General features: G+C 32.7%; 2 protein-coding genes across 2 annotated transcripts; one reads left to right on the top strand and one right to left on the bottom strand.

Moving 5' to 3' along the window:
• Positions 1 to 458: 458 nt before the first annotated feature.
• LOC145806971 (uncharacterized) lies at positions 459 to 3442 on the bottom strand. Its single transcript, XM_082904853.1, has 6 exons — positions 3426 to 3442; positions 2543 to 3305; positions 2174 to 2432; positions 1491 to 1887; positions 714 to 1356; positions 459 to 581 (listed from the first exon to the last, which is right to left on the bottom strand). Exons 1-6 carry the CDS (start codon positions 3440 to 3442, stop codon positions 459 to 461), a joined length of 2202 nt encoding a protein of 733 aa, XP_082760979.1.
• An 8611-nt stretch (positions 3443 to 12053) lies between these two features.
• On the top strand, positions 12054 to 13171 carry LOC114317953 (protein FAR1-RELATED SEQUENCE 5-like). Its single transcript, XM_082904852.1, has 3 exons — positions 12054 to 12375; positions 12418 to 12528; positions 12693 to 13171. Exons 1-3 carry the CDS (start codon positions 12054 to 12056, stop codon positions 13169 to 13171), a joined length of 912 nt encoding a protein of 303 aa, XP_082760978.1.
• The last annotated feature ends 8715 nt before the right edge of the window (positions 13172 to 21886 follow it).

Genomic DNA, 21886 nt, shown 5'->3' with positions numbered 1-21886 from the left:
CCTTCGTGTTGAATTTAATTTAACGCAGTTGGTAATGGGTACATGTGTTGTGCAATGACAATGGATTGTAAGCAGCCACCCAAACATTAAAAATCCATTGCCGTTCCAACTGCAGGTTGTTCGAGTCCGCTTTGGGCGAATGTTATGGTATGATGTGAACAAATTTGTAAACTAAAACGGCACCAATTCCCCTTTTCATGTCTTGACAGTGTTAATCAAAGCCAGATTTGAAAGTTTAATGGTTGTGTTTCAAAGGAGCAGTGTTAGTGTTCAATAGTGGGGACCAAAAATGTATGTCCTAATAAACAAATTAAACCAATAACATAAAGTGGATGAATGGTTTCCAAATCTGTTATCATGTCCACAGATTTCAAACAAAAATCGGCACCCATTGACTCTTCTCATGTGTAGACACCGTGATTCAAACATATTTGAAAAATAAAACCCATTGGCTATTTTCATGCCTTCACATTGTTAAGCAAAACAGATTTCAAACTAAAATGGTTGGGTGTTAAAGGTGGAGTGTAATTATTCAACAATGGGAACTGAAATTGTTGCTGGATTACATACCAATGTATATCCTACAAAATAGATTAAACCAATAACAGAAAGTGAATGACTGATTGGAAAAAAAACAGGAAAACATTTCGGAAAACAAAATAACCCAGAATCCCAGTTTGTTAACAACCAAATTAAATCATATGGCAGCCCACCTGTAATGGCTCTTTGCATGTCTTCCTATTGTGATTACCCACTTTTCCGCAACGACCACAACGTATACGTTGCACTACCTCCCCCTTGGATGGAATTCTCTTCCGTTTTGGCCGACCGGGAGGACGCTTGGCCGTCGGTGGAGCTATCAAACATTCAACTGGGTTAAACAGTGGCCTCCCCACTGTTGGGATGGGGTATATGGTTCCGCTATAAGTAGCTCGAAATGTGTCAATGAAAAATGCAGAGTCTATGGCATCGTAGATGTTTCTCCCACTATTACGGAATGCAACGACAGCATGGGAACATGGGAACCCGTTGATCTGCCACTGAAAACAAGAACATGTCAGCTTGCTGACATCAACCAACACCGATGGGTGGGAGTGGACCTCATAGACATCATCATTAGCCTGGCTGACACACCAAGCCCTACTGTCGTTATACGCTGCCACCAATTTTTTGTCCATTTTCGGGGATATCACACCGTCCCATTTACTGCATTTAACTCTGCGCTCCGCCATCTGCTCCATTATTTGACCCCTTATCATATCGACCAATCTCGTGATAGGGAGATGACGAGCCTCACCAACCCAATTGTTGAAAGATTCCGCAGCATTTGAGCACATCTCCCCATAACGTTGGCCCCTTCAAAAAAAAAAAAAAAAAACCATTTACGAAACATAAATTAAAAAGACAAAAAAAAAAAAAAAAAAAAACTGCAAAAAAACATGTAGGAATTTTTATTTATGCCATAACCCAATGTGCAGGCCGTGAATTACCTAAAATACGCATTAGACCAGTGTTTGGGGTGCAGGTCTTTCATAAAATCTTCAATCACAGCTGGGTTGGCCTTCTTCAATACCTCCAATTTCTCATTGAAACAAGCAACAGTGGGCGCATATGCACATTCCCGTAACTTCCGCATCAACCCAATTTTGTGCGATGCATTAACATATTTCATTCGATCCCGCAAGTTCATTTGGAGATGCAACAAACAATATGCATGATGCGCTGAAGGGAAAATAATGGGCATAGAGTGTAATAATCCGACGTGGCGGTCAGATATGAAAGTTAATGTTCGCGCACCCCCAACAACTTCTTTCAAATTACGAAGAAACCATTCCCAATTAGCTGAATTCTCGGAATCAACAATAGCAAAGGCTACCGGAAACAATCCTAAGACCAAACATGCAACATTAAAAGGTAGGCATGACAAAACTTATACAACCATCCACGCAAAAAAAAGGGCAACACATTTTACAAAATTTAAAAAAATATATGCCTGCCACTGTGTCTTACATTCCTATTCGGTTTTATTTGAGGAGACCCTATTTCAATGTTACCAATTTTTTTCCTTTGTTAAATGGCAAAAAAACGTTTGTAATGTATAAAAAATTGAAGCATCTATTTACTAGTATGTTCAGCAAATAAGCACTAATGGAATAAAGTGACACACCCTTACCTTGATTGGCGTCTTTAGCAGTAGCTGCGAGCAAATTACCTTTAAATCTACCTTTCAAAAACGTTCCATCCAAAAAAAGCATAGGCCGGCAGTGTTTGAACCCATCTATACAAGCGCGAAATGATATGAAATACCTAACAAAGCTCCCGGTTTTTGGGTCAAACTCAAGATTAATGTAACTATTTGGGTTTTTTTGCATAACAGAATTGCTATACCACCTCAGCTGATCAAAGGATGTAGCGTGATCCCCGTACAGCCCCTAGCTTTCTCAACACCCAACCAGGCCACCCGGTAGCTAATATCCAAACCATACTCGTTCTTCAAATCAAACACAACATCAGTGGGGCGCGTCAACGGCTTATCGCGCACTCGATCTGCAACAACGGTAGACACCAAATCAGAACCCGTATGAGGGTTCCTAGAAGTACGTACAGCAGCCCCACAAGTATGCACACTATCAAACCTCTTAACGCAAAACACCCCACTTGACGGTAACATCCTCGCATGAACTGACCACGGACAATCTGTTGAAGCCGCAAACTTACACACTACCGTAATTCGCACGGAGTCATTTTTAACGTACTTAAATTGAAATCCACGTTCAACAGCATACTTACACAGAACTTCGCGAAATTCAGCTGCTCCACCATCAAAACATTGTCCCACATGGGTAATACCATGCGCCCATTGCGCCGACAAAAACGTCTTCGATTTGTTCGGACAGTACATTGGTAACAAGTCCATCTGCTCATTCACGAACCCATTCCCGCTAACATGCCGTGATATTCCCCCATCGTCCGCGAAATCCAACACGACACGATTACCCCCCACACCAACACTACTTTCCTGAATGACGACCTCAATGTGATTTATCCCGAACGACTTAGCAAGGCACAACATGTTTTGAATGTCGTCGTCGCTATCCACCTTAAACTTCTTATATCCTGGAAAATCAAAAAACAAACACACCGCACCTGGTACCAATCCATCGAACTTCCCACAAATTTCATCAACAATCTTCACATACGACGAATCGTGATGCAACCGAATAAGAACATTAACTAAACCATACGAACACACCAGCAAAATTCCCCCTTCCATACCTGCACACATTTTGGAGAACCCATTACGCCTGCAACATACCCATGAAACAACCATAACAGAACAGTATGTGTGCATTTGTTGGATTAAACACAGCATTGCAGGAAAATTTAAACAAACCCAAACGACCCATCCCAGCCATTGAAATAACCAGGGCACCCATCCCATAGACAGTTCAGAGGAAACTTAAAAAATTCTGGAAAAAAAAAACCCTTTACCCAGGGGCTTGAACACAGCAATGCCACCGCAGGAAGACACCAACTTGAAATGTCCAGATACAGTGCGAAGAACAGCAGTCGTCGCTGGGGAAGATGACGCCGACCAACGGAAAAATAGCTCTCACCGTATTCTGCCTCCATGAAAACAATGGTGAAGTCAATGTAAATGAAGGAAAACAATTGTAATGAAACCGAAATAGTGGACAACAACAACAAAGAATCAGAAAAAAATGTCAATCAAATACATTAACAATGAAAGGAAATGATAGGCAGTCAGCACGCAAGTAACCGTTTCTGAGAGATCGCACAAATGGTGAAAAAAAAATTAATCAATCAAGATCATCCCCACTAAAAAACGTTGAATGCAGAAAATCAATTGTAATGCATCGTAAATGGTAGACAAAAAATGGTGCTCACCGATTTGGGTGTCCCAGAAACAGTGCCAAAAGTGTTAACCAACAAACAAGTTGAACATTACGGAACTCAATACCATTCACCAACAACTGTTGAAGGAAAGATTCTTGAAAAGGGTATTGACGTAAAAAAACAATGGATCAAATCAAACCCCCCAAAATCAGGATATTAAATAGGACTAAATGGAGCATAAGAAAACATTTAGAACTAAATGGTTCAACATTTCAACAAATAGGATTTATGGGTAAATTTTCCTTTATAATTTATCCTTTACTTTAATTCTTTGGCGTTAATAATTATAAAAATTAATTTATAGATGATATAAAATGGGCCCACCATAAGTTGCTTTAACATGTAAATATTTTTTACTTAAAGGAGAACCCATAAATATGAGTTTTGCATTAAAAGCATTTTTAACCCGTTGAAGCCTTGTTTGGAAATAGACTGTTTTAGTAATTTTTTGACTTTTTAGTTAAAATATGAGATAAAAAAATTAGTATATTTGAAATGATTTTGTAGTTTTTTATGAAAAGATGTGTAAAAAATGGAGAGAAAATGAAATCTTTGACTTTTTTGTATAGGTTATATGCTTTTTGGTTTAGTAACTTTTTAACTTTTAAACTAAAATACTCGTATGCCAAACGAGAACTAAGTATATAATGATTGATAGTTAAAATGTCTAGTATGATTCATTTTTTTTAATTTCAATGCACAAGATATATGATTAGGCATTTTAGCTCAACTCACATTCACTAACTATATGTAATTAGCCTTCAAAGCTAAGTAAAATATATTTAATCGTTAGGATCATTTTCTTCCATCTTTATTGCTTATGCGATATTCTATAAAGTTAATAATATTTGGATGAATAGCTAAAATAAAGAATATGGTTGAAATTGAAACATGAAACAACTGATAGGCAAAATAAAATATATATTTTATAATAATGTTTAGATAGATAAAAGGCCTATTGATGTTGGAGATGCTCTAAGTTATCATGTCCTAACATAAATTTTTTTGGTTAAATTTTTTGTACATTATGCTAAAGGTAAGATGTGTACTCAATCTTTTCCCTCCCAAACACACATTAATGTATACTAATTGGGCGTTGTTTTTTTTTTTTTTAAATAATTAGTTTAAAACACCACATATATGTACTGTACTATAATACTCTAAAATTATTAAGAACAAAAAATGAGACTCCTACTAAATTGTCTTTCTTAATTTATTCACAATGTCATGAAATGTTACGTGTTGATTTTTAATTTGTTACAAATTTAAATATAAATTTTTATATAATTGATTTTGTGACAAATCAAATCTTACAGGTACCCTACCGTGCTTTTGTAATCACAAATTCACAATACTACTTAAATAATGGCCTTCAATATTCTCCTATTTAAATTGAGATGGAGTGCACCTCTTTGATATTGCTCCCCACTACTCGATTGAACATTAATTATTGTTGATTTTGTTGCTATTCTTCTACAAAAATATCAGAGAATTTAAAAGTTTTATCAAAAAATTTACCAAATGTTTCATATGAATGTGAGACTTACATGGTGTGGATCTCACACTTATGTGAGACATTTGATAAAACTTTTAAAATCTCTAATGCTGTGTTTGGTTAGGAGATTTGAAGAGAGATTTAGAAAGGAAAATAGAAAAGATAGGTAAAATGTGAATAGGATACACCTATATTTCACCTACTTTCGCATACATTTTTCCTTTCTCTTTCTAAATTCTTTCCCAAATTCTACAATCAAACACAGTGTAAACTCATTCTCCTAATATCCCTAATTTAACTTCTTTTGTGGGATCCCATTCCAATATGATATGCTTTGATATCTTAGGAAAAAAAAAAAATGTAAGTTTGGCCTTTACGAGGGCAGAGTTGTTGGCCAGCATTCTCATTCAGGGACACATTTTTCTTTTTCAATGAAGGCCACAAAACATGATCAAATGTTTCAAAAAGAGTAATCTTATAATTATTTACTTGTATGTTTTTATGCCAAAAAGGTATTAAATTCACATGAATAAAAATAGATAAACTTATGATTTTATATTTAGTGATAAGAAAGTCAAATAAAAAATTTATTTATATATAACATTTTTGTACAAAAAATATTGCCAGCATAACAAATTGGAGGACTCTTTCCTCAAAAAAATAAAAAATAAAAATAAAAAAATAAGAAGAAGAAGAAGAAGAAAAATGGGGGACTAGGCTTTTTTTTTATTATTTATATACATATAATTTAAACATTTTGCTTTGGTAAGAAATAATCTCTTTAGGAGTTAACTGTTAAGCAATCATTAAAAAAATATTATAATGAGGTTAAGAGGGAATTAGGCTTATTTTGGAAAGTAAGTTAAATTTTTTTTGAAAAAATAGAGAAGTGATATGATAAAAATATATATATATATATATTTAAAAAATATTTTTTTGACTTTTAACTTAATTGCCAAAGTAAGCCTTAGTTGTAATTGTAATGTCGTATCACGAGTGAAGACATGAACGAGTGGAAGTAGGTAAGATTTGTCTTAGGAAGGTATGATTGATGTTTGGGGGTTTAAAAAAAATGATCTAAAATTATGAGGGTTCAAAAAGAAAATGAAAGGAATTCATTTACTAATTGGGTGGGGTTCAAAAAAGTGAAGAGGCCAAAGAATAAAGGTAGGTAATAAGAGCAATCTTTAAAATAGTAGATAAATTACACTAAGCTCCTTTGAAATTTAAAAAAATAATTAATTTCAAATTTTTAACATAATTATATATATATATTTTTTGAAGTTTTAATTCATATAATAATTAAATTATTCTTTTATAATATATATTTATTTTAGTATCTACATTAATTTTAATTATTTTGATTTTATTAAAATATAACAATATAATTATATTAAAAATATAAAATTATTATGCTTTTTTTAAAAAACATGAGTGAGATTAATAGTAGTAATCTAAAATTAATGCACTTCGCTTTTTGAAAAGAGAGTGGTGATTATGAGAGATGACGGCCCACCCGCCTCTAATCTTTTATGTAGATACACATGAAAATGTGATCCCACCAAATAACTCCCCTAAAATTTACCATTACATATGAAAAAGGGAGAATTACTTGTTAATGGTGGTTTTAAAAATTAATTATAAAATTATATTTTTTTATAATTTTATATATATTAATATTTATAATGAATAAACTAATTGAAAATATTCTTTTAATTATACACTCATGTGATTTTTTTTCTATGAAAAAGTGAATTGGCAAGTGACCTCATAGCTCCACCACTCCAATCTCATATTGCTTCGTTCCGTTTGGAGAGGAAAGTTTGGGCTAAAATAGTACAAAATAGGCTATTTTATTTTAATAAGACAAAATATCACATTTAATCCATAATTATTATATTTTTTCTCTCACAAAAAATCAAAAAATAAATAAAAAATCTTTCATAAACAAAACTTTTTAACCTCATACTAAAATAACCAAAAAATCAAAAAACCAAAAAACGCAACCCCCTTCCCAAACTAATGCAAAGTTATATAACCCCTCGTGAGGTTGTGGTAACTTTATTTATTCTTGCAAACATGCAATCAGCGAAACATCTTCTTATTTGTTATAATAAAAACACTACGTAATGAATGACACTTTGTCTTGGTAGACTTTTTATTATTTTTCAATTGAAAAATATTTGGTGGTCCAAATTTTTGTGGTTCGAATAACTTGAATGTATCAAAATGACGTCATTTTACATTCAAAATGACGTCATTTTGAGTGTTTCGAACTATTCGAGTCATAATTTTTCGGACCACCTATCATTATTGTTTTCAATTTCTCCTTGACAAAAATTTTGAAACAACTTTAAATATTCCTTCTGTTCTCAAATATTACTTCTTTTTAAAAAATTTAATTTTTTTGATAGTATATTTATGAGTATTGCTATTAGTACTATATTAATTATTTTGAACTCCTCATTTTTTTAGACCCTCACTTATAAATTCTAAAACCCTTAAAATTTCTTTTATTCCCCTAAATAATACCAAAATTATCTTTGTGAAAATATTTCGCTCATTCAATTGAATGCATACCCTCACACCCCCACACCCTAAAAAGTCTCTCTCCCCAAAACCCTAACAAAACCTACGCAAGTGATTAGTATTTCATTTCCACATATTTGTTCATAACCTGAGAAAATAAATGTAGGATTTTTTTGTTGATTCAAAATTTTCCTTTTTGTGGGTTCTGTGATCTCCACGAGTTTCAATTATCTATTCCCAAACAAATAAGAAATGTTCGATTACTTATTCCCGAACAAATCAACAATGTTCGGGCCTGTGTTTCTGAATTTCAATCATATGTTTGGGAATTCAGTTTCAAAAAAATAACGAATAGTTTTTTTATTATTTTTGTCATTTTTTTCAAGAAATTTACCCTTATAAGGCCAATCTCCTCTGAGCTTTTATTGTTATACTCCTCTCATCTCATTGAGTTTTAATTTCTAAAAAAACTTCCACTCATTGTTTTTGCCGGAAAAGTGTAGGTAATCAAACAGTTGCTACCGTCATCGCCAGAATATTGCCACCAAAGAGTTTACAAAGTTTTGAGGGTGGGTAGGTCTTAAAGGTGGGATTTGGGAAAGATTGATGGGTGGTGATGGAGGTGAGTTCTCTCATAATCCTAACTCATGATGCAATGGGTGTGTGGGCTTAATTGTGAGATGAAATGTTCCAAAATTATCGATGTCCTTATTAGTAATTTCATTTGAGGTTATTATTGTAATAAAAAAAGTTAAAAAATGAGGGGTCCAAAATAATTGATAGTATGTTTGTTTCAAGTTTTTTGAGAATACTTTTTAGAAAATTCTACTATCTTATTATTCGTATTTTTTTAATATTTTAAGCATTTTTTTTTTAATTTTTAAACACACATAACATAAATACACTTAAAAAGTATAATTTTTGTGAAAAAATCTTTAAAAAATTTACTAAATACCAAAAATACAAAAAAATATAAAAATTCAGTATATTTTTCTTTTCTTCTTTTTTGTGTATTTATTAATTTTTTAAAATATTTTTTCACAAATATTTTACTTTTTAGATACATATAAATAAGGTGCATCTAAAAAAATAAAAAAATGTTTAAAATTTTAAAAATATTCACTAAAAACAAAAAAACACAAAAAATAAAAAATTCAATTTTCAGAAAATTGAAACTAAACACACTGATATAGCAGCACTCATAATTATTACACTTAAAAAAACTACCCTTTGATTTTTTTGGAATATTAATTGTCATAATTATACATTTTTTTTGGGGGGGGTATGAATTTAAAAGGACAACATAAAAAATTTATGTTATTTTAGTCATTAATTTTTGAAATGGGATTAATATTTTAGACAATAAGATATTTTTTGACAGGGAGAGTATTATTTTGTTATTATGATTTTTTTTTTTAATTTAAATTGTGTTTGAATTAGAAATTTTAAGGACGGACCTCTTTCTTTGTGCACCACAAATTTCTTCCAAACATAGTCTTAGCTGTCTTAAGGTTAAAATTTCTTAAACAAATATACAAAATCAACAACCATGGAGATTACCTTCTAAAAAAAACAAAAAAAAAAAAACAAACAAACAAACAAACAAACAAAACAAAACAAAACAAAAAGCAAAAAAATAACCATGGAGATTAAACATGAAAAACTACCACGATTGTTTTATTAAATGGGCTATGCTATGTGCTTTGGGCCCAAACAACGACTTGCCTTTGGGTGCATAATCCGACAGGTGTGGCTTTCATTCCTGATAGATACTGGTTGCAATAAAGCCCAAAAGGAAATTTTGGGCTCAACAGTCTGTACCCATGTCATGACACCAAGAATCTGTTGGTCTAGCATTATTTTTGGGAAACTTATAGGTCCCATATATAAAGTTCGAAACTCATCTTATCACAAAAATAAAATACTTACACTAATTATTTCTATATATCTTTAATTATTATCATAAAATCCTTCTTCCTTTTTTTTTTTTAATTTACAAATGTTGTTACATCTCACTACCGTCGGACTTCCGTCAAACGGTCACCGGAGACTCACCGAAGTGTTCAATACCACCGGGAAGTTGCCGGAGTATCGCCGAAAGTTCACCGGAGTGTTATGAAAGTCAATGGAAGTCACTTGAATGTCCAAAACGTTCGCTGGACGTTAAGAATATCATTGGAGACTCACTGGAATGTCCAGAATATTATCGGGGAAAAAAAAGAATAAATAGATAAATTAGAGCCAAAAAAATAGCAAAATGTGCTAAATATTGATAAACTAAAAGAAAAAAAATGTAACGACAAAAAACAACAACAACAATGGAAAAAAAAACATATGCTATTTTTCACTTTTTGTAGGGTTCAAGCAAATAATTTCCAATATTAATCAAACTGAAAAGTAAGGTTTGAAACTATAAAATGTTACAGTTTCAAAGCAAAAAATCTATTATGTGTAGTGACCCTACTTTTCTTAAGTCATTATTTATTATTATTACTTTATTTTATTTTTGGTTTTATTAATTGCCTGACTACATGAGAATTTAATGTTGTATTCAATTAATTTAATGTGTTAGTTTATTATATATAATTAATCTGAATATTTATATTTATATATTTTTATATATATAAAAAAAATTATTTATATAGATTTTATATACGATATTTATATTTATATATATTGTATTTAGATTGTATTTAAGTTGTATTTGTAAAATATAATATAACAATAAATGTCAAGTAGATTATAAGATTAGAGGCTCAGTAAGATAATAATAATAAATAAAAAAAACAAGAGCAGCATCAACAGAGAGGTATTAGGATCCTCTGAAGTTTCCCCCCTGAAGTAATCCTTGAAGTGGGGTGATCCAGACGTCGTTTTGGTTAGTAATTTCAAAAAAAAAAATAAAAAATAAAAAATAAAAAATTGCTTTCATTGAAAATGTAAATTATGCCCTCCAGTATAGCAAAGTTGTGTAGCGGGAGTGCGAGAAAGAGAGAAGAAGACAGAGAGAGAAGAGAGGCGGGAGTGTCGTCCAGCTGTCGCCGCCATCGCTGAGGTGTAGGAACATTTCATTCATCCCTTTTGAATACAAATTCTGTAAATGGTTGTACAAATCTATACAAATCTGAAGATGTATTTTTAACATATATGTTTCATTAACATATATATTTCTGTTCTTGATGATGTATTTTTAACATTGTGCAAATCTATACATTTATAATCCCTCAATCTCTGCACTTTATTTTATTTTTATGTACTTTATAATTCCCAAATCTTTTTCGACTCTTTCATTATATTGTGGGATGAGATTTAGGACTATAGATAACAGATTTTGAGAATTCTGTTGGTCTGAAATTTTTGCTATTCATCCATTTTGAATACAAATTCTGTAAATGGTTGTACAAATCTATACAAATCTGAAGATGTATTTTTAACATATATATTTCATTAACATATATATTTATGTTCTTGATGATGTATTTTTAACATTGTGCAAATCTATACATATAGAATCCCCCAATCTCTACACTTTATTTTATTTTTATGTACTTTATAATCCCCAAAAATTTTTCGACTCTTTCATTATATTGTGGGATGAGATTTAGGTTTGTAGATAACAGATTTTGAGAATTCTGTTGGTCTGAAATTTTTGCTTCCCTTTATGAGCTGAATCACACAAAGGTGCAAGTTTTCCTTGAATGTGTCATCAATTGTCATCATGGTTTATTGTTATGGTTATCACTTTAGCTAATAAGTGATGTTTGTTTTTTAAACATTTGGTGCAATCAAAGATACTTCGTTATTAAATAATGTATATAAATAGAAGTATCTTACATTTCATTCATCCCTTTATTTTGTTTGTTTTTGTTGTTTAATTTTGATTTTGTATGTTCACATGTTGATTATAAGAAAATTAAGGAATTTGCGTTAAATCTGGATCATTGAAAACATAATTTACCATTGAAGGGATTTGTTCCCCTTTGTTTATATAATCTAATATGATTCAATTTTTGTAGTGTTTTTATTTAGTTTGTATTATTTTGCAAACATAATTTACAGTTTTTATGCTAATATTGAGCACTCTTTTTTTTAAGTGAGTTGGCACATTGATATGGAACCTAACAATATTGAGAATGGCGGGGGTGATTGTGATTGGAAGCCTAGAGTTCACATGACATTTGATACAGAACAAGAAGCATATAATTTCTATAATCCTTATGGAGGAAGGCTGGGCTTTAGTATTAGAAGGGGTTATGTAAACAAGAACAAGGAGGGGCAAATCACTTCAAGGCTATTTGTTTGTAATAAGGAGGGGTTTCAGGGTGCCGACAAGCGAGATCCATTAACAAAAAATCCTAGGCAGGAAGTGAGGACTGGTTGTCAAGCTCGACTTATCATTAAGTGGGATAGGAATATTCATAATTTTTTTGTTGGTGAGTTTGTTGAATAACATAATCATATTTTTGTACCAACAGAATGTACGCATATGTTACCATCCCAAAGGAAGATATCTACATCACAGGCAACCGAAATAGATTTAGCTGAAAAATCTAGAATTCGGCTTAATGCTGCATTTGAGCTCATAGGTAATGAAGCTGGTGGAAGAGAGTCGCTTGGGTTCACAAAAGTGGACCAAAAAAATTATTTGAGAACGAAGAGGCAAAAGAGTTTAGCATATGGGGTAGCATTTTGCAATATTTTCATGAGAAAACATTGGAGAATCCATCTTTGTTTTACTCGGTCCAATTAGATAGTGAGGAGCAGATTACAAACATATTTTGGGCCGATGCTCAGATGATCATGGATTATGGGCAATTTGGTGATGTTGTGACTTTCGACACTACTTACAAGTTAAATAGTGCACATAGACCATTTGCGTCTTTCGTTGCATTTAACCATCATAGGGAAACTGTTATATTTGGCGCAGCTTTGATGTATGATGAGACTGCTGATTCTTTTATATGGCTTTTTAGAAAATTCTTGGAGGCAATGTCAAGTAAGGCTCCGAAAACAATTTTTACGGATCAGGATGCTGCAATGGCTAAGGCCATACCTATTGTCATACCTAACACAAAACACCGCATTTGCACTTGGCATTTGATGCAAAATGCATTAAGGCATGCAAATTCTATCTTCAAGGATAATGAGGTGATGGATAAGGGGATGAAGAGTGTTTTAAACAAATTTATGTACAACATTGAGGATGATGATGATTTTACGTTAAAGTAGGAGGAAATGCTTGACAAGTATGAAGTGCGAGATAATCATTGGTTGAAGTTAACATTTGCGGTCAAAGAAAAATGGGGTTGGCCATCTGTTAGAAATGTATGGGGTGCGGGTATGAGTAGCACCCAACTTAGTAAATCCTTTAATGCATTCTTGAAGAATTTCATTCAGTCTGATCATAACTTCATGCAATTTTTCATGCATTTTGATCGAGTTCTTTGTGAGAAGAGTTACAAGTTGAATATACTCAATGCCAAAAGTTACCAAGGGTGAATATTAAAGTGAAGATTATGGAGCAAGCTGCAGATGTTTACACAAATAAAATTTATGAAGAATTTCAAGATGAGTATGTCAAGTCCCTTGAAGTAAACATTGAAGAAACTGAAATTTGTGGTGAGAGTAACCATTTATACGGTTCTTGATAGTGATGGTGTAAAGGTGAGGAAGGTGACAGTGGAGTGTGATGGTTCACTCACTTGCAATTGTAGGAAGTTTGAAATGAAAGGCATTTTGTATAGTCATTGTTTGAAGATCCTTAGAGAAACCCTCAAATTTAAAGAGATTCCTTCCCAATATATTCTCAAGAGATGGACTAAAAAAGCAATAGCTGAAAATGTGAAAGATAGGTGTGGGCATGGTATTAAGGTTGATGTAAGATTGCATCAAACTTCACGCTTAGATCATTGATGGCAATTTTCAGAGCAGTAGCGTGTAGAGCTTCCGAAAGTGAGGAAACATATAACTTGACAATAGAGAAAGCGGATGACTTAATTGCAAACATTGAAAGCATGTTAAGAACAAAATTCAATATGCCTTTTTCAGATACTATTGAACAAGAAAGCCCTCTCGACACATGCCTCAAAAGCTTTGAAGTGAATGGTGTAGCGGATACAAATGTAGTTCAAGCAAAAGAACTCAAATGAAGAGAGTGCACTAGCAAGGGACGAAGGCGGACAACCGGTGGTTTGGAGCTTGTGTTGGCAAAGAAAAATAAAACAAGTTCATAATGCTTCTCAAACTCCCATGTCTGTTGCTCCTCAACCTAGTTCACATACTGCTTTTCAAACTCTTATGTCTGTTGCTTCTCAACCTCCTCCCTTGTTTTTGGCAAGTGCTCTTGAACCATCTCCCTTGTTTTCACCAAGTATTCCTCAATTAGCTCCTTTATTTTCAATAAGTGCTCCTCAACTTCCTCCATTCTCGACGTGTGTTTCTCAAGTTAATGCTTCGTCTTCTCAATTTATGTATCCCGCCTATGATGTAAGTTAGTTTAATAAGAAGTTTTATTATGTTTATTTGTAAATATTTTGTACCATTTTAAATTGATATGTGTTTGTTATTGTTGCAGCCAAGTTTTTTTCGTTACAATATGCCTTTTTCAATGCCATCGATGTATTCCGTCCATGGAAGCTATCAAGCCTTGCTTAACAATGCAAGCGGTTATGACTCGTAACCCTCGAATAGTCCTGCATATAGTCAAGTAATTTATTTTTCACCTCTCCTCTTTTATTTTGCCATTCATTCATTTAAAGTTCCATTTTATTTTATGGTTCCTTTTATATATTTGTTTTCTTTTTTAGGTACTATATGGGCATGGGTGTGGTCGTGGACGTGGCCAAGGGCATGGGAATGTGGATCACACGTCAATATCATAGCGTTGAATTTTTTTGTTGGATATGTAATATTGAACACTTTTCATGTGAATGTAGAAATTTGTGAAATTTGTAAACTTTTTTGTTGGATATGTAATATTGAAGACTTGACAGATTGTGTTGAAATTTGAATGTTGAAATTTGTAAACTTTTTTTATGTGGATGTTGATATGTTACTGAAATATGTGTTGAAATGGTGTTGAAATTTGTGTTGATATGTTGTTGAAATTTGGTTGAAATAGTGCTGAAATTTATGCTAATAAGTTTGTGAAATTTGTGCTGATATGTTACTGAAATCTGTGCTAAAATAGTGCTCAAATTTGTGCCGATGTGTTACTAAAATTTGGTTGAAATGGTGCTCAAATTTGTGTTGATATGTTGCTGAAATTTGGTTGAGATGGTGCTGAAATTTGTGCCGATATGTTTGTGAAATTTGTGTTGATATGTTGCTGAAATATGTGCTGAAATGGTGCTCAAATTTGTGCTAATATGTTGCTGAAATTTGGTTGAAATGGTGCTCAAATTTGTGCTGATATGTTGCTGAAATTTGGTTGAAATGGTGCTGAAATTTGTGCTGATATGTTTGTGAAATTTGTGCTGATATGTTGCTGAAGTTTGGTTGAAATTGTAAGAACCTGGATTTTTAGACAACTAATTAGTTTATTAATAATAATATTAAGTCAATCAATAGTGATTATTAAACTATTAAATTATAATATTAATAGCACCATAATTAATATCAATATTAAATTCTTTTAAATAAAATTATTTATCTTGATGTGATTAAATTTCTGTATCAAAATACAGTTGTAAAAACTAAATGGATTAAATTAATAGTAAATAAGCTAGTTAGAATTTAGTAGGAAGAAAACCATACAGTTGAAAATAATAATATTAAATAAGTAAATAAATAAATAAAAAGTTATATATACATATTAATATTTTATTGACACCAATTTCAATTCAATTCAATTCAATTAAAAAAAAAAAAGTGTGATCAAGTTGCAAGAAAAGTGCCTGACTGCCACTTCCTTTTTACCTAGGCTGCTTTGCTTGCATGCTTGTTTTCCCCAAGTTCACACTCAACCTCCCTAGAGAAGTAAGCATGCATAGATGGCATTCCAAGCCTTTGATTAAAGCAGCCACGGCATGCAAAATCTGTAAGTTATCATCTAAGCTTAGATGATAGTTCCTAAGCAAAAAGAAGAGTAAAGTAAAAATAAAATAATAATAATAATAATAATAACAAATTAGGCCCTCAAACTCCTATATTAGGAGCACTATTCAGCCTCATTACACACACTTGCAAGAGCAAAAATAAAGAGAGAAGAGAGGGAGAGAAAGCAAGAGGGAAAGGAGAGAAAAGAAGGGAAGAAGGGCCCAACACTTGTGATTTTTTTTTTTACTTCATTAAGGTAAGAATACATCACCTCTATCCTCCCTTAGATATCTCTAACTGAATTTATATAATTTATATATACAAGACTAAGCATGATTAAGTCATATATAGCAAAATAGTACCATGCATGCTTAAAATTTTGAATAGGATGATGGTTTCATTAAGTTATAATTTCACATTCTTTCTTGATATAAATATATGGCTCAGCTACTGTTTTTATGTGTTCAATATTCTCCATTGTTGAAATAATCTTGCAAAAGAGTAAAATGAGATGAGAATGACTTCCCTTTACCTGAAACTTAGATTCTTCCTCAGTGTTTCAGACTTTATCGGATGAAAAGAGGGCTCTAATAAATTGAAAATAATTGATGTTAAAAATCTGTGTATATTGGAAGTATATATAGGTGTTATACACTGTGTAAAATTTTTATAAAATCATTGGATACCATTTTCTTACTGAAACAAATATTTTCCTTAAGCGTCGCTTACAACACAGCAGAAGCAGTGGCTTCAAACATGTCTCATTTTCTCTACAAATGGTATTTTTTAGCACGACCATTTGAAAAAGTTATATTTTTAAGTTACATTTCAAACGCCTCTGGTTTCATAATTTTTTATTAAGTATTGAAAGAGAAACGCCAATTTTTCCAAAACGTGACAGAATCTGTCCAGTTTTCTTATAAAAATTATTTTACCTCCTTCAACTAGTTTTCAATCTTCACACTCTTTAGAAATATGTTCTAAACTCAAAAATTTAGCAAACCATTCTGACCATGCCTCTTTTCGACACCATTTGAGGACCCTTTTTATTTTTCGAACACAGAACACCTGCGCTGACGTTTTCATTGCCTGAATATTTTTTTTTTTACTTCATTGCTGTTTGGAGGCAGCAGCAATGCTGACAACCAGGTCACCGTTTATTCCACAGAATAAATTTTCAAGTGTTTCAAATCGGAAAATTTATATTTTTAAGTTACCTTTCAAATGCCGCTGGTTTCATAATTTTTTTATTAAGTATTGAGAGAGAAACGCAAATTTTTTCAAAATGGGATAGAATCTGTCCAGTTTTCTTAGAAAAATTATTTGACCATCTTCCGTCAATTTTCAGTCTTCACATTCTTCTGAAAATATGTTCTAAACTCAAGTATCTAATAAGCCGTTCTAACCATACCTTCTTTTGACACCGTTTGAGGCCGCTTTTTATTTTTCCAACACAAATCACCTGTCCCAGAAAAACCAGTTTTCTTCCAAAATTTAATTCTCCCTTTTAAAATCGTTTTTAGCTCTGGTATTCTTTTCGGAATATTTTCCTAACTCAATGAACTAGCACCAGTTAAAATATCGTAATGGTTGAACATCGTTTGGTATGGGTTTAATATTTTTTTTTCCATACAGTGCTGAAGGAAGTAGTGTGCGAATTCCTAAGAAATTTTGTGATAATTCCTAAGACATTCTATCATATTTATTTTGGTTGTCATACACAATTTTGTTGTGCTATATAACCATTATGTCACTGTAGTTTTCAAACTAAAACTCGTACATGCATCAAAATGTGAATTTTACAAAGTAAAGGGACACAGAATCGAACAGATACATTGAAATTTAAAAGTGATGGGATGAGCCCGGTTTAGAATTTTACGCAAGTGAGTTGCGAATCCTAACATGGCACGGGAAGGTATTTCGGCTCTTATCGGTACAGGCGATATAAGGTTGGTGGTGCGGGTGTCACAATATAGACTATTCCCTTGGGGCAGACCGTGATGTCACTGTTGGAACAATCTTTTGTGTAAATAAAATAAATGGATAGTAATTCAAACAAAATAAAATAAAAATTACAGAATTTATTTTGTTGAACCGAATAAATAATTAAAGACCAAGTCGAGTGTGTGACACTCTGTTCTTAAGACAGATTCGCCCCGCTACGGTGCTTACGGTTATGTGGCGTCTATCTCCCAAGATACAATGATCTTCACAAATTTGTAGTAGTACTTCAAACAAATTTGTCCGGCAAACTAGAACCTTGTGTTTTATAACTTTCTGAAATTTTTCCTAAAATAATATGAAGAATAAATGACGCAAGAGAGCAAAATGAAGGCAAGGAAAATGAATTTTCAGAATCAATTAAAACTGGAATGGGGCTGCCTTTATATAGGCTTTGTTGGCACCTATTCAATTTGAATAGAAAAGGTATGAAGAAGGGACATAACCCTTCCTCTAAAATAAAGAGACACCATGAAAGGTTTGCACCATTTCATTCAAATGGAGGTTTGACCCTTCCTTTAAAACAAAAAGACACCATGAAAGGTTACACCCTTTCATTAAAAATGGAGTCTATTTTAATTCACAACTACCTCTTTATAAATTTTCCAACAATCCCCCACATGAATGAAATTGACAGAGAGAAAATGCAACAACATGATGTAAATACAGAGAGTACAGAAATTGAAAATATTCTGCAAGGGATAGGTAGCTTTTGGCTTTGAACCTTCCCTTGTGAGACACTATCGGATTTACTAGCTAACCAGTGAACATGATGTCTTGAACTGTTTAGCCGTTTGTGTAAACCAAGACAATAGAACTCACACGGTATATCCCCAGACACAGTTTAGTTCTCACTATTGTGTTCATTTTGGCCCTAAACAACCTGGTCTTTCATGAGTGCTCTAGAGAATTATAGCCCTTCACAAATCTCACAAAACCGGCCCAGTTCACACTCACATAGGTGATACTTATGAAGAGTATCCTGCCATACTCCACTAGGTATACCTAGATATAAGAATTATTAAAAGTATTACTTAACCTAAAACTCTGCAGTCATCACTATTTCATCATAGAAATGGATAGGAGTTTAACTCCCCAGTGATCTTTCTGAGTGATTCACAACTCGGTTGTCCCTTTGAACCTAGATCTTGGGATCTCCAATCAACTAGGTTGGGTTGCCGTTGTAATAACTCTTATTTAATAGGCTTTAGTCTCATTCCCCTCAATGAATTCTTAACTAACTCTCTTGCTAACCCTTTGGTTAGTGGATCCGCTATGTTGTCTTTAGACTTCACATAATCAATGGAAATAATTCCATTAGAGAGTAGTTGTCTTACGGTATTATGTCGACGACGAATGTGTCTAGACTTACCGTTATACATATGACTATGTGCTCTACCAATTGCTGATTGACTATCGCAATGTATGCATATAGCAGGCACTGGTTTTGGCCAAATTGGAATATCTTCAAAGAAGTGGCGAAGCCATTCTGCCTCTTCCCCTGCTTTGTCTAAGGCTATGAATTTTGATTCCATAGTAGACCTAGCAATGCAAGTCTGTTTGGAAGATTTCCAAGATACAGCCGCCCCACCAAGAGTAAAGACATACCCATTGGTGGACTTTGAGTCTCTAGTATTCGATATCCAATTTGCATCACAATATCATTCAAGTACTGTTGGATATCTAGTAAAATTCAGCCCAATGTTACGAGTAAATCGAAGATATCTTAGAACCCTTATAATTGCTTTCCAGTGTTCTACTCCTGGGTTGCTCGTATATCTACTTAACTTACTTACTGTATAAGCTATATCTGGGTGAGTGCAGTTCATCAAGTACATTAAGCTTCTAATAATTTGGGCATACTCTAATTAAGAAATACTTTCCTGTACATTCTTAGATAGAAACAAATTAACATCTACAGGTGTTCTAGCAAGATGATCATCATCTGTTGAATTTGTCAAGTATTTTCTCAATGTAATGAGATTGTGACAAAGCATATCCTTCTAATGTTTTGGTAATTTTCATACCAAGAATTATATCAGCAATGCCCATGTCCTTCATGTCAAAATGTTTATTCAACATTTTCTTGGTAGTTTTAATCATGTCATTATTACAACCTATGATGAGCATATCATCTACATAAAGACATACAATGACATAACCTTTGTCTGTGTTTTTAATATAGACACATTTGTCACACTCATTAATTTTAAATCCATTTGACATCATTTCTTTGTCAAATTTCTCATGCCATTGCTTTGGCGCTTGTTTTAAACCATATAATGATTTAACCAATTTACACACTTTCTTTTCTTTTCCTGGAACAGAAAAACCTTCTGGTTGTTCCATGTAAATTTCTTCATTTAACTCACCATTTAAGAAAGCGGTTTTTACATCCATTTGATGAATTTCTAGATTGTATAGGGATACAATGGCAATTAGCATTCTAATGGATGTTATTCTAGTAACCGGTGAATATGTGTCAAAGTAATCAAGACCTTTTTTTTGTCTAAAACCTTTGACCACAAGTCTTGCCTTGTATTTGTCAATTGATCCATCTGCTTTCATTTTCCTTTTGAAAATCCACTTGTACCCAAGAGGTTTACAACCTGGTGGCAAGTCCACTAACTCCCAAGTGTGATTTTGCAAGATGGATTCAACTTCACTGTTGACAACTTCTTTCCATAAAGGAGCTTCAAGATTGGACATAGCCTCTTTAAAGTTAAAGGCTCATTTTCTAACAAATATGTTAGAAAAGCGTGACCAAAAGATTTTGAGGTTCTAGCACGTTTACTACGCCTAAGTTCCTCTTCCCCATTTTGATCTAACTCTTGTTCTTGATCATGTTCTTGATCCTGACTAGTAATAGCATTATGAGATCTTTTATTGTTACTAGTCTTATTTGGAAATACATGTTTAAAGAAAGATGCATTCCGAGATTCAACAATAGTATTTACATGCATTTCGGAATGTTCTGATTTATGAATAAAAAATCGATATGCACTACTATTCTTGGCATAACCAATGAAAATGCAATCAATGGTCTTAGGACCTATCTTAGTCTTTTTAGGACTAGGAATAGCCACTTTAGCCAAATACCCCCACACTTTTAAGTATTTATAGGATGGTACTCTTCCATGCCACAATTCATAAGGTGTTTGATTCACTTTCTTTCGGGGTACTTTATTAAGTATATAATTAGAAAAAGTATTGCTTCCCCCCATAAGTTCTGAGGTAATCCAGAACTTATTAACATGGCATTCATCATTTCTTTTAAAGTCCTATTTTTCCTTTCAGCAATTCCATTTTGCTGAGGTGAGTAAGGAGCAGTAGTTTGATTAATTATTCCACGTTCTTTACAAAACTCACCAAAAGGTGATTCATATTCACCACCTCTATCACTTCTAATTTTCTTGATTTTCTTACCAAGTTGATTTTCAACTTCATTCTTATATTGAATGAAAGTTTCCAAAGCTTCATCCTTGGTTCGAATTAAATAAACATAACTATATCTAGTATAGTCATCTATAAAAGTGATAAAATATTTTTTCCTACCTCTAGTTTGAATTGATTTAAAATCACAAATGTCACTATGAATTAATTCAAATGGTTCCGTACTTCTTTCAATTGAATGAAAAGGAGTTTTAGATAATTTTGGCTTAACACAAATTTCACATTTATGATTTGAATCAATGTCAAATTTAGGTAAACATTCCATATTAATTAATTTACGCAAAGATCCATAATTAACATGTCCTAGTCTACCTTGCCATAAATTTGAAGACTCAAGCAAGTAAGAAGAAGATGTATTATTATTAATAACTGAGGGTACAACGGTCATTACATTTAACTTGAAAAGGCCATCAGACATGTAACATTTTCCTTCATACATCCCATGCTTAGTAA

This window comes from Camellia sinensis, chromosome 14, assembly GCF_055761805.1.
Source record: "Camellia sinensis isolate YWXY chromosome 14, ASM5576180v1, whole genome shotgun sequence".
Classification (NCBI taxonomy): Eukaryota; Viridiplantae; Streptophyta; class Magnoliopsida; order Ericales; family Theaceae; genus Camellia; species Camellia sinensis.
Note: the sequence above shows the minus strand (reverse complement) of the source record. Positions and strands in the feature narration are given on the sequence as shown.